The sequence below is a fragment of the Labrus bergylta genome, chromosome 3 (genome assembly GCF_963930695.1).
Source record: "Labrus bergylta chromosome 3, fLabBer1.1, whole genome shotgun sequence".
Taxonomy (NCBI): Eukaryota; Metazoa; Chordata; class Actinopteri; order Labriformes; family Labridae; genus Labrus; species Labrus bergylta.
Window position 1 is genome coordinate 30,734,017 of NC_089197.1, and position 15,062 is coordinate 30,749,078.

The 15,062-nt window shown below is 40.0% G+C and overlaps 1 protein-coding gene across 3 annotated transcripts in view; it reads left to right on the forward strand.

Moving 5' to 3' along the window:
• The window catches only part of myom2b (myomesin 2b), a 37,724-nt gene that overhangs the window by 6,675 nt on the left and 15,987 nt on the right, over positions 1-15,062 (forward strand). For all 3 annotated transcript variants that reach the window (XM_065953142.1, XM_065953141.1, XM_020636480.2), the window contains 23 exons: positions 127-213; positions 3,211-3,299; positions 4,036-4,086; positions 4,196-4,360; positions 4,734-4,895; positions 5,067-5,208; positions 6,001-6,200; positions 6,356-6,409; positions 6,497-6,624; positions 7,638-7,821; positions 7,908-8,082; positions 8,269-8,390; positions 8,563-8,750; positions 8,967-9,093; positions 9,286-9,464; positions 10,716-10,830; positions 11,105-11,267; positions 11,388-11,494; positions 12,987-13,031; positions 13,357-13,493; positions 13,733-13,877; positions 14,428-14,490; positions 14,858-14,925. In XM_065953142.1, the coding sequence (XP_065809214.1) occupies positions 127-213; positions 3,211-3,299; positions 4,036-4,086; positions 4,196-4,360; positions 4,734-4,895; positions 5,067-5,208; positions 6,001-6,200; positions 6,356-6,409; positions 6,497-6,624; positions 7,638-7,821; positions 7,908-8,082; positions 8,269-8,390; positions 8,563-8,750; positions 8,967-9,093; positions 9,286-9,464; positions 10,716-10,830; positions 11,105-11,267; positions 11,388-11,494; positions 12,987-13,031; positions 13,357-13,493; positions 13,733-13,877; positions 14,428-14,490; positions 14,858-14,925 (2,896 nt within the window). The remainder of the gene's footprint in view (positions 1-126; positions 214-3,210; positions 3,300-4,035; positions 4,087-4,195; positions 4,361-4,733; positions 4,896-5,066; positions 5,209-6,000; positions 6,201-6,355; positions 6,410-6,496; positions 6,625-7,637; positions 7,822-7,907; positions 8,083-8,268; positions 8,391-8,562; positions 8,751-8,966; positions 9,094-9,285; positions 9,465-10,715; positions 10,831-11,104; positions 11,268-11,387; positions 11,495-12,986; positions 13,032-13,356; positions 13,494-13,732; positions 13,878-14,427; positions 14,491-14,857; positions 14,926-15,062) is intronic.

A 15,062-nucleotide genomic window follows, 5' to 3' on the forward strand; every position in this document is an offset into this window, starting at 1 on the left:
TGTTGGTCTTTCACCTGTTCTCTCATGGATACGACAGTTAGATGGCAGCAGACCTTTTAATTGATATTGGGAAGGTTGCTGGAAATGTTGTTTATCAATGTTCAACATGTCTTTTTCATATTTTAGGTATAGAGATGATGTCATCCTGAATCTGTCCTCTGGAAAGTACCTGGTTGAAGCCAAAGGTGGAGTCCATTCTCTGGAGATCCCAAGGTACAATAATCATTACAAAAACTCTCAGATATCATATTGTTGAGGCCAGAGGTACTGCTTGTCAACAAGCAAGGCAGGCAACTGCTTGAGGCCCCAGTCTAGTAAGGGGCCCCCGAGGGCTGACAAACTTTACACAGCAGTACTTCAAAATGTACAAATTTTGCAATGACAGCAGGAAGCCTCCCGAATGGAACCCCATCTGACAGCTTCCTGTTAAAAACACTGAAGGAAAATTAAGAGGAATTTTCTGTCTGGGAGTGAAAACAGCACAATGGTGGTTGCAGGGGCCCACAATAGATTTTGCCTAGGGCCCCAACAGACTCTAGAATCGTCACTGGTAGAGGCCTGTAGAGGCTTCTGCTATTTACTCTAACAGTTTCTGACAACTCAGCTTTAATTTAGGTAGTACCAGACATCTGGAAAATGTCATGTGTGACTCTAAGAGAAGAGGAAGGTGAAGGTAATACTTAAATTAAAATATTAAACACAGAATATTTTATCAAGTTTAAAAGATGACATTTTTGAAGGTGTGTCCAGAGTAGGGATAAGTGAATCTCCGTCTCTGCTGCATTCATTTTGACCATTTTTTGTTTTTGTGATTCTCTTTCAAATTCTCTTAAATTGTATTTGAAGTGCGTTGGTATGAGAGCTTGCAAGAAAGATTAAACACATTGTCATGTACAGCAGAAACTATTTGTGATGGTGTAACACTCCACTGACGATAATGCATCGATGCTAATGTAAACACTGCAGTAGTCCGAAAACTTAATCTAAATTTTAGTATGAGAATTGTATGTTTTTCACCCTTAGAGTTAATTTTAATTTATTTCTCACTGTTATACTTTGCTAACCTGTGCTTCTGATCATCCATCCCATGACTGTCTTGAATATTGAGGCCTGGAATTTGTTCTCTTAATGTATCTTATTCAAGTCAGTTCTGGGCATCCTTAATTGATGCCCAAGTGATACCTTCAAATTCACCTCAAGCTACACAGCAGACTGACACAAACTCACACACATTTACTTCCTGTTTGTACAGTGAATGGTCTGTCATGTCTGTCCCACATTATTGGGGGATTATCAGAGTGGAGCATCCAACAGAGGTCCAGACCTTGTTGACCTTATAGTTGGTTACAGCCATGGTCTTGAACCATCTGATTTCTTGTCGGTCCCCTCAGGTTCATCACACAAATTCCAACTAGAGTCATAACGTCAGAGTCGGCTGACTGGCTGCATGGTTACAGAAAGGGGGGGAAGGGACGGGGTGGACATATCCCGCTCTGCCTTCAGTCTTAGGAAGCTCAGCTGTTTGAGTGCTGACCTCAGTGCTACCTGATACTCCTGGATTCTTAAAGTCATCAGTCTCTCTTTGGATTCCAGTCACCTTTAGCTCCATCTGTCTGTTACAAACGCACAGTTCAGTTAACAGCCGTTTGCTCCTCGTAGAAAAGTTCTCTTTAACTCTCTGAAATCTTCTTACCATCTGAAAGGAATGCTTTGTATCTGAAGTGGGAAGCCTGCAAGGGATTGTTACTAAGGAATGCTTGGGGAAGTATCCTAGTTATAAAAATAGGCTGACAGGACTTAGAGAAAAATCTCTTTTGAATTTCAAATTACCAGCAGCTTGTCATATTTTTAAGACGGCTCATGACTGAGGGAAAAACTGCCCTACCCCCCCCCACGTCTTGTTCCTAAATCCTTACACCATGGCATTCCTGTACACCCCCCCCCCCCCCCACACACACACACACGCACACACACACACACACACACACACACACACACACACACACACACACACACACACACACACACACCACAACACACACACTTGGACCATTGCTGCATTTGAGGATTTACTGAATGCTGTTAAGATTCAAAAATAATTTAGTGCTTACCCTCAGCTCCCTGCTGAGGAGGAGCTCACTGGAGCCTCTTCCTGTCAGTGTAGTTCAAGTGATCTCTTTATGCCTACATCAGCCTACACCGTCTGCCAAGGCAGAAATTCTTTACGTAATATGATTAAGTAGTGTTACATGAGGTCTCAGAAAAGTAAGGGAGGGGAGCATCAGGGTGAGACAAAGATACAGAGAGGGACTGAAAGACAGCATTAAAACATACAGTCCAGAGGTCCTCAGTCGTTAAGTCATTTATGTGTGGTGTGTGAGGACAGACCAAAACACATTGAACTAAAGAGCAGTCCACCATTCACCAAGCTTGTCAATGAATTTTTTTTTTTTATCTTGGCCCCAGGTTAGGACAGAATTGCTGACATCAGAAGCTTCAGCTTTTTGATTTAGAAGAAATATGCCAATCACAAGAGACACAGACGGTGATGTATTACATCCTTCAACTTAATCCGGGCATACAAGTTTCAGCAATGTAAAATAAGATTGTCTATGAGTATGTCCTGATATATAAAATTAGATAGTATAAATATATATCCTATATATATATATATATATATTCTAGAAATAAGAAAGGATTATGTAACAGATTTGTGGCTCTGTTTCCAAAAGAAAAGTCTAATTCCAAGTCTATTCTAAGCATTACCAAATCTATTCAGAAAATGTCAAGACACAGTTTTTGTTTCATGGACTGTGAGATTCAACAAATGGAACCCCATCCCCCTGTTAACTTTTTTAAAGATTCTGCTGTAAAAGTGAACAGGCCTTTGTTCAATCTTTACAGTGCTCCCCCAGCTTCTGATAATCTCTGAAAACATACATTCTTGTGGGAAATAGAAACTCATTCATTGCAGTAAAGACTGATAACCAAACCCTGCTTCTGATACTTCATATGTAGACATTTAGTCCCATTGCTGAAGTTCTATGTGGGTATACAGTACAGTGTGTTTGTAGTCTTTTTAATTGTTGATGTTGTTTTGTTGCTTATCACATGCAAGGATTGATAATCGACAAAGACATCTTTACTGGGAAACATTTTTAACCCATGATTTGGTTCTCACTGAACTTGTTTATTAATGTGTATTCATAGATGCTCTACTGATGACACGGCCCAGTACACGGCTGTGGCAGTTAACCTCCATGGACAGGCCTCCAGTCAGGCCTCCATCATTGTCAAGAGTAAGTCCTTCCATCTGATTGGCTTGTATTTCATTTAGTGATGATTGACAGGTCTGAATGCAGTTAAGTCCTGGCTTTCACTACAGAGAGGAGTTAGTCCTTTATAATCTTGATTTTTAAACACCCCATGTTTGGCTGCACAATGTACAATGGAATGGTACAATTTAAAGCCCCAAGGAAAATCAACAAAACACAGAGGGGAAAGGTCTGACAATGAACCAGCAAGAGGGACGGAACACTGAAACTTAATAGACACAGGGGTAATTAGACACAGGTGAGACTAACGACACAAGTGAAGACAATCAGGACAATCAAAGTGGAGGGAAACCAGACAGAGAGAGGAAGTAAGACAAGACAAGAAACACTGGGGACAAGAACTACAAAATAAAACAGGAAACACTTAAGAGAACACAGAGAACTCAAGTATGTAACAGTAACACACAGGACAAAGAGAAATAGGAGGATAAGAAATTACAAAATAAAACAAGAAACACTAAAGTTTAAACTTGGAAATAAAGCAATAAAAAATACATACAAGGGAAACAAGCAGCGTGAATGAAGAAACAAAATAAAACGGGAAATTAAATTTAAATACTGAAACAAAATACAAAATGTAACAATTCAATTATTTTGTATGCATAATGGATTCATCAATCGTATTTACTGGATCTATGATTGCACACAATAGGCTGTCAGATTTCCACTTTTTATATCCTTCACTTTTCCAACTATCTAGGGTTCAAGCTGGAGGATGAGTCTTGCCCCTATGCATGGCTGCCTTACGAGGGTAAGCATCAGGATTAAATCTGTCGAAATACGTCCAGTAATAACACGATCGTTCCCTTTGCAAAGTATCTTTCCCATTCCTTGTTTTTGTCTTTTCTTTAATCTATCAGCTGCAATGCTTCCCAAGATCCACTACACTAAAATCAACATCACTTTCCTGGAGAAGTTTGGCCCAGTGTTTTCTACTGAGGGAGGATCTGCCTCTCTGACTGCTACCATGACTCTGAGCCCCAACCTGGCTAACCTGCAGCCTGAAGCTCAGTGGTACAGAGATGGTAATGTTACGACTGTGTAATCACTCTATAATGGCTTGTGATATATAGTTATGTAGCCAGAGGCACAGTAGAGGAAAAATGTGGATGTGCTACTGACATTTTAATTGCTAATGAATTATAGTGAAATGAGTTAATGATACACTCCCAATGTATGAGTGCTTTAATATGGTGTGTGTGTCTGACCTTTGTATGCATGACACAAAGGTGCAATGTGGCCTAAAGGGCATGAAAGCAAATTGTAAGATTACTCTAATATATTCAAATCACTATGTGCATTCAGACCTCATGTATCATTTACAGATATATATTTCAGCTGTAGCTCAGAATGCAGGATTTTCAAAGTCTTGTAGTCAGGATCTTGTTTCCCTTCCAGACACGCGTCTTTCTGACTCCAAATGGGTGAAGATTGAAACTGGCAGAGGAGTCACCACCTTGACTCTTCCTAACCTGTACAAAGACGATGAAGGCCTCTACACACTGCGCATGGTCACTAAAGGAGGCTCCGCAGAGCACAGTGCATTTGTCTCTGTCTCAGGTGAGGTGTGCCACATAACTCCACAGTCAAACCAATACATGTATGACGTTACAGCTTCAAAGACAAATGTTGTCAATGTAACAATAAGCCATTTGAAACAACTTTACAGATATCACTTTGCTGCGATTTCATTATCATCAATAAAATGTAATTGAGTCACTTTCTGTGCAGATGGTCCTCCCCCAGTCCCCCTTGCACCTGGTGCTCCGATGGACATCAAGATCCACGATGCCAACAGAGACTACGTGATTGTGTCATGGAAGCCCCCAAATACCACCACAGAGGGACCAATCCTGGGATACTTTGTGGACAAGTAGGGGGTTCTGATATAAACAGCAAACATAAGGGAAAACTAATAGATAACACGGTGGTGATCACATAAAGGTTGCTTTATTATAAGTAGAAGCAAAAGAGGGAACTTTATTTAACGGCAGCTATTCTTCTATTTTCCTATGCAATTAACTTTTTCTAGTCACATTCATTTATTAGACCTGTAGTATTGCTTAATATGTAAATTATGTAACCTGAAAGCATTATTCTGTTGATTTTTAGTAAAGGCTGACATTAATTTACCCATCATGTATCACATGCTGAAATAAAACAGCTTTCAACCTGGTTGTCTCAGTAAGTGTGGGATTGGGATGAAGTAATCTCTGCAGTGATAAAAGTCTATTGTGTTCTTATCTCCTCGACTTGTCAGATAGACTTATTGTAACGATCTCATAAAAAAGAAATCTCCAGGAGCAAACTTGCAAAGGAACTTTAACTTCCTCTTTTCAGTTGATAATAAAATCTGTTATGTTGTGATTTTTGTGCTGTCTTGCGTCACATGTCTGTAATTGGTGTGTAGAGACTGTGTTTTAGTGAGGTCTTGACTCTGTCTTGCTTTCGGGTCTCGGGTATGTCTTGGTCTCGGTTAGTGTGGTCTTGACTACAACACTAGTAGAAACCATGACATCATGAAAACCAGAAAAAGCTAAAAACAAAACAAAATTGAAGTAGTAAAATTTTTTTTTAAGTTTTTGCATTCCAACATATATTCTGTGTTTATCTGTGTAACTTTCGAACACAATTTTACTATTCTCCTCTTGTTTCCATTTTTTAGATGTGAGGTTGGAACTGAAAACTGGGCCCAATGCAACGACCACCCCATTAAGATCTGCAAATACCCCGTGTCTGGGCTGTTTGAAGGACACTCCTACTACTTTAGAGTCAGAGCAGTCAACTCGAAAGGAATCAGCAAACCCTCCCGCATGTCTGATCCCATCGCTGCACTGGACCCAACTGAGTTTGAGAGGCTCCATGGTGGGTTTCACTGTTGAGACATGGTCATTCTGCCCTTTATATTACATCATGTGAAGACTTTAAGAAGTCTGCCTTGTCATTGAATGGCTTGATGGGATCAATGGGGAAACAGATGATTGAACTTTTAGACAACATTCTGTTTTATTTTCCTTTAGCCAAAAAACTGGGAGGAAAACTGAATGTTGTGTCTTACCATGATGAAGTGGAAGGTGAGTTGTTGAAACATGAACACATCTTCATATATTCTACAGTCCGGTGTGTATTTGTACTTCATCTTACTGTGTGTTTGTATTTAGCTGATGGAAAGCCTCCAGGTTCTCCATCAGGGATGAATGCCTCAGAAATAGACAGGACATATGTGGTTCTGAGCTGGAAAGCCCCTGCATACGCCAGCAGCGCTCCTATGTGGTACTACATGGAGAAGGTAACAAATCATTCCATAACGTCATCAATCCTGCTTAACCCAAACACACTACTCACTGATTGGAAAACTAAAATAATAGTTTGTTTGATTACCATTGGAACTGAATGCTGTGTGTTTAAGTGAAAAAATGACAGAAATAAACCAAACTACAATTAAAAGCTTTGGGAAAATCCTAAAACCATGGACTACATTGTGCATACTACTCAGTCATGCTTACCAGAAGCTTAACACAATAATGCATTGCCTCCTTTGCTCTTTAGTGCTTTACACACTGATCCAAACTGTGTATGAGTAATATATACAGGCTAATAGGCAAATACAATTATGACCATACGGCTGATGCTGCAAAGGACAGTATACAACAGTTAGTTCCGATCCGACGGACAAGATGCATTCCATGATTTCTGATACATAGTGTACAATGATTAGTAAAGTTTGGACCTCTGACGGTACAAAACGTGACAGAACAAAACAAACTTGTTTAAGAAGCCCTTTGTGGTGTGTCAGTGGCCTGGTGGTTGCTTTCGCGCCCCATGTGTGGTCGAGGCTGTGGTCCTCGAGACAGGCAGCTCTGGGTTCAGGTCTGACTTGTGGCTCCTGTCCCACATGTCATCCCCACTCTATCTCCCCGCTTTCAGCTATCCACTGTCCTGTTTCTCCAATAAAGTCACAAATAGACCAACATTAACCACCAGTTGAGAACCCCTGATCTACAGTATTGGCCTACAACCACATCACAGCAGTGCTGATATTCAGTATATCATCCTCTCATGTCATATTGCTTATCTTGACCACTAAAATCTGCAAACTGTAGATTATAACGTGTCTTTGTGTGATTAAAAAAGCAGCTTTTTTTTTTGCAAATGTCATAATGATCTGCTCCAGATCAGAATATTATGAACAAACTAAGTATTACCAAAGCTTTTCAATAGATCCATGCTTAAATTGTAGCACGCAAATCATCATGTGTGGATGTGAAGTTGCAGACGGCCTGCTTCTCTCTCCCCCCACAGAGCATGGCAGGCAGTGGTGCGTGGCAGCGCGTTAACACTCAGGTCCCAATCCGATCTCCCCGTTACGCTGTCTTTGACCTGGCAGAGGGCAAAGAGTATCAGTTCAGAGTTTTGTCTGCTAATATCTACGGAGCCAGTGAGCCATCCGAGCCGACTGGAGTTATCCACACTCCAGAACTTAAAGGTTTGTTTTTGTCCGTTACTTTAACCGTTACACAGATCAATAAGTGATTTGTTCTTTTTATGAAATGCTTCTTATCCTGTCTTCAGGTGTGCCATCTGCTCCCGGTCAGGTGATTTCAACCAGGGAAACAGACACCTCTGTCCTCATCCAGTGGGCTCCTCCAAAAGAACCGAACAACCTAATTGGCTATTACATTGATCAGTGTGTGAAGGGGTCCAAGGACTGGACCTCAGCCAATCACAAACCGCGCAAGAGCACCAAGTATGTTTGCAACTCTTTAAAAACATCGCAGCTTACCCCTTTGATTGGTGACCATGGCAATTTGAAACCATCCTTTTGGTTATAGATACAACTAAGAGTGTGAACCATCCTCAACCTGCAAAGTTTCATGAGAAAACGTGTTGTAATTTGACGCAACATTAATAAAAACTAATGTGTTTTCCGCAGGTTTGTGGTTAGCGGTCTGACCAAAGGAGAAACCTATGTGTTCCGTGTTCAGGCTATCAATGAGCTGGGTCTGAGTGATGAATCCCAGGAGTCCTCACCTCTGACTGTTAAAGCTGCCCTGAGTCAGTATTCCCACATTTTTGGTCATGATGATAATGTTGATTCATGATAATAATTACAATCATTTTCTGCTTTTTTTAATATCCTGTGCTGGACTGTGACTTTTTTTTTGGTCTTTGGTGGTGCATATATAATTGTGCAGATAAGTATTCAAATTCAGCCCTGCCATTTTAGCCACCCCCTCTGCTCCTTACGACGTCGGACTGCTAAACTGTGACGGACATTCGATGGTTCTGAACTGGAAGAAGCCTCTTCTCTCTGGAGGAACAAACATCAAGGAATATTATGTGGACAAGAGACGCAGTGGAACATCCATGTGGAGGGAAATTAACATCCCACCAGTCACAGAAAGAGTCTACAAGGTATAAAGCCAGCTTTGCAGGAATTATTCTATCTAGCTTTCTTTGGTTCACTCGATCAATCGCGCACACACACACACACACACACACACACACACACACACACACACACACACACACACACACACACACACACAGTCGTTTATTATTCAATCTGTTCGACTTTGCAATACAAGTTTGATTGGCGTGTTGGTAACTGCGGTAACATTTGGCTCACAGGTGGAGGGCTTGACAGAGGGAGCTATCTATCAGTTCCACGTGTATGCAGCCAACCTGGCTGGCCTTGGACCAGCCTCCACACACTCAGCTGACTTCACCTGTGAGGTCTGGAATATGCCTGAGCCTGGTTAGTTAATCTTCTGACTGATTGGGTCACCATCATTGACAAACTTTGAAACGTACACAAAAATATGTCATGCAAATGTCTGCACCCCAAAAGTCGTAAGTATGAGGATTGAAGGATGAAAGTTTGAATTGAAATGTTCACACACAAACAGATGTACTAGTCCTCCTGTCTGTCTGTCTGTCTGCTGTGTAGGCCCTGCATATGACCTGACCTTCTGTGAAGTGAGAGATGATTCACTGGTGGTCGAGTGGCAGAAACCTGTCTACACAGGTTCTGGACCAATCACAGGCTATCATGTAGAGTACGCCAAGAAGGGCTCTTCTGATTGGACCACAGCCGATGAGAAAGCTGTCAGTCATCGCTTCCTCAAGGTAAGAGCCCTTTTTTTATATGGTTGTTTTTATATTAGGATACTGAGGTTAATTCATTCCAGGATAACCAGTCCATTTTGTGTGCAATGCTATTGCATACAGAGTGAAAGGCAAATGGACAATGCAACTTGGAATGCATTTGTTGCTACACTCATGGTGAGTTAATGTTGGGTCTCTGTAATATAAAGACCATGATGCACACATGCTGTTAGAGTCTTCAGATAACAATCATTATGAATGATGCTTTACAGATAGAAATATATTGACTGATTGATTGAATTTATTGTAAAAGTTGCTTTGATCCAAACAATTAATTGTTACAAATATCTTGATCATTGATATAACATATTTGACATCTTATGCTTATTTTTTTTAAACAAAAAAAAAGTCAAAAATCCTCTCTTCTAAGTCAATTTCTAAAAGATATTTTTGGGCCACTTTTCCCTTTATATAAGACATCTAAAGAGATATTAAATGTTGTCAGGAGAGACTGGGGGATGTCATGCAGTAAAGGGTCGAGGTCGGATTCAAACCCATGTTGCTGCCACAGGGACTACAGCCTCTTTACATGGGGGTACAACCGCTAGGCTATCCAGCACCCCTAAGTGGATATTTTCATGGTTTTTTAACCACAATCAGCAGCTAAAAAAAAACAGTTAGGTTGAAAGCATCAGCTTCAGCCTGAGGAATTTGTGATGGGTGCATTTCTTAATAATCTTGATTGAATTGAGCATGTGTTTATTTTAAATAAGTCTAAGCCTTCTGTTGACTCCTAATCACTGTAATAGTGTATTACACACATTAAAACATCTGGTTTCTGATTTTGCTACCAGCTAATACTCTTCCATGAAACTGTGTGACACTGACATCTAGTGGTTAATATTAACAGGTACTCAGTTACAGCTACAGCTGACAAAAATATTTAAAAAGGTTGATACTAACACTTTGTTTTTGAAAAGTGTAAATAGCAGAAATAAGGAGATGCAATATGAGAGACACTGTCATTTGACAAATCAATTTGATATGGGATTGATTCATGTGAAATGTCAAAAAGTAGCTCAATAAAATATTGGTTGCAAAATAGTTATGGTTTTAGTTGATATGAATTGGGATCAATTATATTATAGTATAGTATTAATAATAATGGCTCCAGGCAGCAGTAGATATACACAAGGACACCAAATCTAATTATATTTTCTTGTGAAATTTACAGCAACACTGGGTTGTTTTTAATGTTAATGTGTTTCCTAGGTAACAGGTCTTGAGGTGGGCACCAGCTACGTGTTCAGAGTGCGTGGCGTCAACGCTGCAGGAGTGGGCATGGCCTCAATGCCCTCTGACCCAGTGACTGCCAAGGCTCTGGAAGGTAACGTTTACTCACAGACGGTGGGAGATTTCTGTCTCCTTTCTGTCTTCTTCAATTTAATTTCTGGAAAAAAAAGGCAGTACAGGGAACCTTCTGATTAGATAAAACACAGTCGACACATGTCTTTACTGTGTTGAAATGATGAACTCATTTTGAAAAAGGCTGGAGGTGGGAAGGGAGAAAAATCTGAAAACAAAATACATTTTGTTGGTCATTTCTTCTGGGCCTTTGAAATTAAAGAATGACTCCCTATGTGTGTGTTTGTGGATTCAAGGTTCCCAGGAGGTGTCCTGTGTTGTGGATGAAAAGTCTGGGGACATCGTTCTGTCATTTGAATCCTGCCAAATGAGCGAGGGCTCTCAGTTCATCTGGAAGAAAGATTACAAAGAAATCACAGACTTCTCCAAAGGAGTAGAAATAAAGACAGAAGGCAGCCAGTAAGACCACAGAAATATTAATTCATACAAATACAGATGTGCATTTTGATTCTTGGAAAAAAAATACATCCAAATCTCTCTGTCTTTGTCCCTCTGCCTCTCTCTTTCCCTGCATCATAGTTCTAAACTGATCTTTAAGAACGCAGTTAAAGAGGACTTTGGGACATACTGTGTTTCTGTCACCAAGACAACAGGAGTGTCATCCAGCTATACCATCTCTGCTGAAGGTAAGATTTACACACCGCTGTCTGGCTTTGGTGCTTAGACACCCAGCCAGACTCCAGTTTTCAAAATGTGGAGAATCCCAACACGTCTTTCTATAACTAATAAGTCTATCAACAGTTTGTGATTTTTTTGTAGGTTATTGCGATTTAGTTTGCTTGTTTTCACAGTTTAGATTTACAGATTATTTACTTCTGTTGACAAACTGTCATTTGAACTGACTCCATTATTATGTTCATCATATTGTCTGCATGCACGTTTTATTAAGTGCATTAAAGACTAATTTCCAAAAGACATTGAAGACATATTAATGAAAGTTTCTCATAGGCTTAGATAGTGAAAATCTGAACCGCTGCATTACAACAACAACTCAAACAATTAAAACTCAAACCTTAGGAAGTGTATCTTATAGTCAATAATACCGTATTGCGCTTATTATAAGCCGAATTCACCTGAAAAGTCTGGGTAAAGATCTTATTTCAATATATAAAAAGGAAAAAATAAAGCCTGAGTTGATTTTGATAAGTACGAACTATCTGCTTGTGCAGCAAGGACAATGAAAGTTCCTTGATTAGTGTCTTGAAATGAGAATGTTGAATGTGTTTGATACACTGGCAGATATTTGTAGTCATTACAAGCAATACAGGCCTTATTTCTGCTTTTATTTTTGTTAAAATAAAATAAACAAAATGTTTATCTGAACTTCTCAAGTGAATGTAGCTTATAATAACTGTTTTGAAACATTTTCTATGAGGAATTAGACAAATTCACGTTCTAAGATTTGAGTTTCTGCAGTGCTGAGAAAACTATAGGCAGAATGAAGGCTGAAATAAGATGAAAGCAATGAGAACATGCTTTCAAAACACATTTTTTATATAGGCAATAAACAGTTTCAACACTCATCTGATGTATACTTCGTCATTTCTCCAAGCTCAGGGCAGTGTGTGTGTGTGTGTGTGTGTGTGTGTGTGTGTGTGTGTGTGTGTGTGTTTTAAAGCCACATCGACATGGTAAAGGGCTTTCTGTCAGAGTTACACAATACTTTCCCTGCTATTGCACCACTATGCTACCAGGCTATAATACGTTATTCAATGCGCCTTTCACTGATTGCTTCCCATTGGGCCGACAGATTTTTCTACCTCAACCGAATAACGAAAACTCCCAGGATACAAAGCTTCATCTATTTCTCTTAGATCACAGGTCTTTGACAAAGCTCCGTCAATTTAATATATACCAAAATGCAGTTTCAAAACGGACCTTTGGGTCCAGCTTTAGGCTTTAAAAATTCATAATGTAGACATCCCTAATAACATTTTTAGGAAACTATCTGCCTCTTCCGAGTAAACATAGTTGCTGTAGTGACTTCTCCAACTCCAAACAAAGCGCTTCAATCAAATGGGATGGTAAATTGATATCTATGTGCAAAGTGTTGAACTCATGTTAGTGTCTTGTTTGTGCCCGTGGCTGATATGAATACGTTGTCTCTTTTTGTTTCAGAGTTGGCCAAGATGCTAGCACTGAGCTATGATATCAGACACCCAAGTAGGTACCTCTGGCTGACTCTTTCCTTCTCTCATAATCTCTCTCTTTGTCCCTTTTAATCTCTCCTCTCTTGTACTTTTTCTCTGCTGCCTCTTTAATCTGTCTCACCCACTCCCTCCATTTCTCCCTTTCTCCCTTTCACGACGCCTCATTTTGCTTTGTTCTGACTTGCTTTGAACCCTTCAGATTTCTTTCTTCTTTTAGACGCACATTTCTCTTTTTATTTGATCCAAAAAAGGTCTTACCTGCTTTTGCATCACCTGCCTAACCAATATTCATGTCTCCTGTTCGTTTGCCTCCTCTCCTCTTCACGTCTCACCTCTAGTCATACCGCTGAAATCAGAGCTGGCCTATAAGATTTTGGAAAGAGGCAGAATGAGGTTCTGGCTGCAGGCTGAAGAGATTTCTTCCAAAGTCACCTACAAATTCTTTGCCAACAACAAGGAACTGTCTGGAGCTGATGTAAGATACACTGTAGTTCAAAAAAGAAAAAGTTAAATGGAAAAAGATTTTCTGGCTTCAAGCAGAAATAATTGTCTGCCTGCCCTCGATTTACACTGTGCATGATTCAGTCAGCTTTATGCTGCAATATTACTTCTATAATCAAGGTTAAAAAAAAGAAGCCTTTTCTGCCATTTTCACAAAGCTCCTCTTTCAGGCCTTTTTTTTTTTTTACAGCATTTAACTCTATTTTTCTGCAGCCAAACAAGATGGGTCATGATGTCGCTACAGGTATCATTGAGTTCATCATGGACCATTTCACTGAGGAGAATGAGGGAACATTTACCTGCCAGATCACAGACGGAGGAGGCAAAGGACAGAGCTCACTGGTTCTGATCGGAGACGGTAAGAGAGGACAGGTTGAAATTCACACTATCCTTATCCTCAGTGTCTTTAAACGGGGAAAAACATGTGCAAACCCTGCTGAAAATGACCACAATCTGTCCCCATATGAACAGTAAACAATTGAAAATAAGATGTCTATTCACCCCCACATTTTAGTCTCAACAGTGATTGAGACAAGAATGAAAAAACCTGCCAGTCTCACTTCCTTATTTTTCATCCTTACTATTCAATGGGAAGCAGGAAGAACACGTTCCAATGGAAACATATTGAATATAAAGTATAGTCCTTAGTTATAGTGCATGTTATTGGAAGTATATTTACGGTACTGCATCTCTGAAGACTCTTTATGGAAATATTTCCTGTTGAGAATTGTTAAGGTGGATATAGAACATAGAAAAATGTATATCTTTGTTTTCATAGATTATTGTATCAATCTCATGCAGGGCACATTAGCATGCTAATCCAGTGAAATAATCTATAGCAGCTACTGGCAACACTTTGATCTTTTATTATCTTCTGTTTATATGTATTTGTGTGTGTGTTTGTGCAGCTTTCAAGGCAGCGCTGGCTGAAGCTGAATACCAGAGGAGAGAGTACATCAGAGTCAAGGAGGGTAGGAAACACAAAACACCATCCACTTGAAAGCTTGTATGAGCTTTGCACGACTTAGCTAGCGACCAGCGCACCACTATGTTGCCTTGGCGACGGCTTAATCAAATCCATGAGAAACACACAAGCATCACTTAAGCTCAACCTTTAAATTCAGAACAAACCCAATTCAAATTGATGACTTCATGACAAAAATCAGTGCCAAATGTAGAAGAGTATAAAGCAGCTACTGTAGGTGTACATGAAGGTTGCAGTTGTATTTATGCATTATGCATTTGAAAAGGAGCTCATACATTAAAGTTTCATCAGGAGTTTGTCTTCAGTTCACGTCCTTCCTCGACCTCTCTCTCTTCTTCCTTTGTCCAACACAGGTCCCCACTTCAGTGAGTTCCTGTCACTTCAGGTCGGAGATGACTGCTCTGTCACTTTGGTCTGCAAGGTAAACACAGAGAAGCTCAATAGTTATTGAATATTTACACTCAAAACAAACAGGAGGCTGACCTCTGGGCAGATGATTAGCAGTTCTTTTGAGGCTGCGTGCAGGATGCAGCAATGCTGTGTGATAATTTGGCCCTA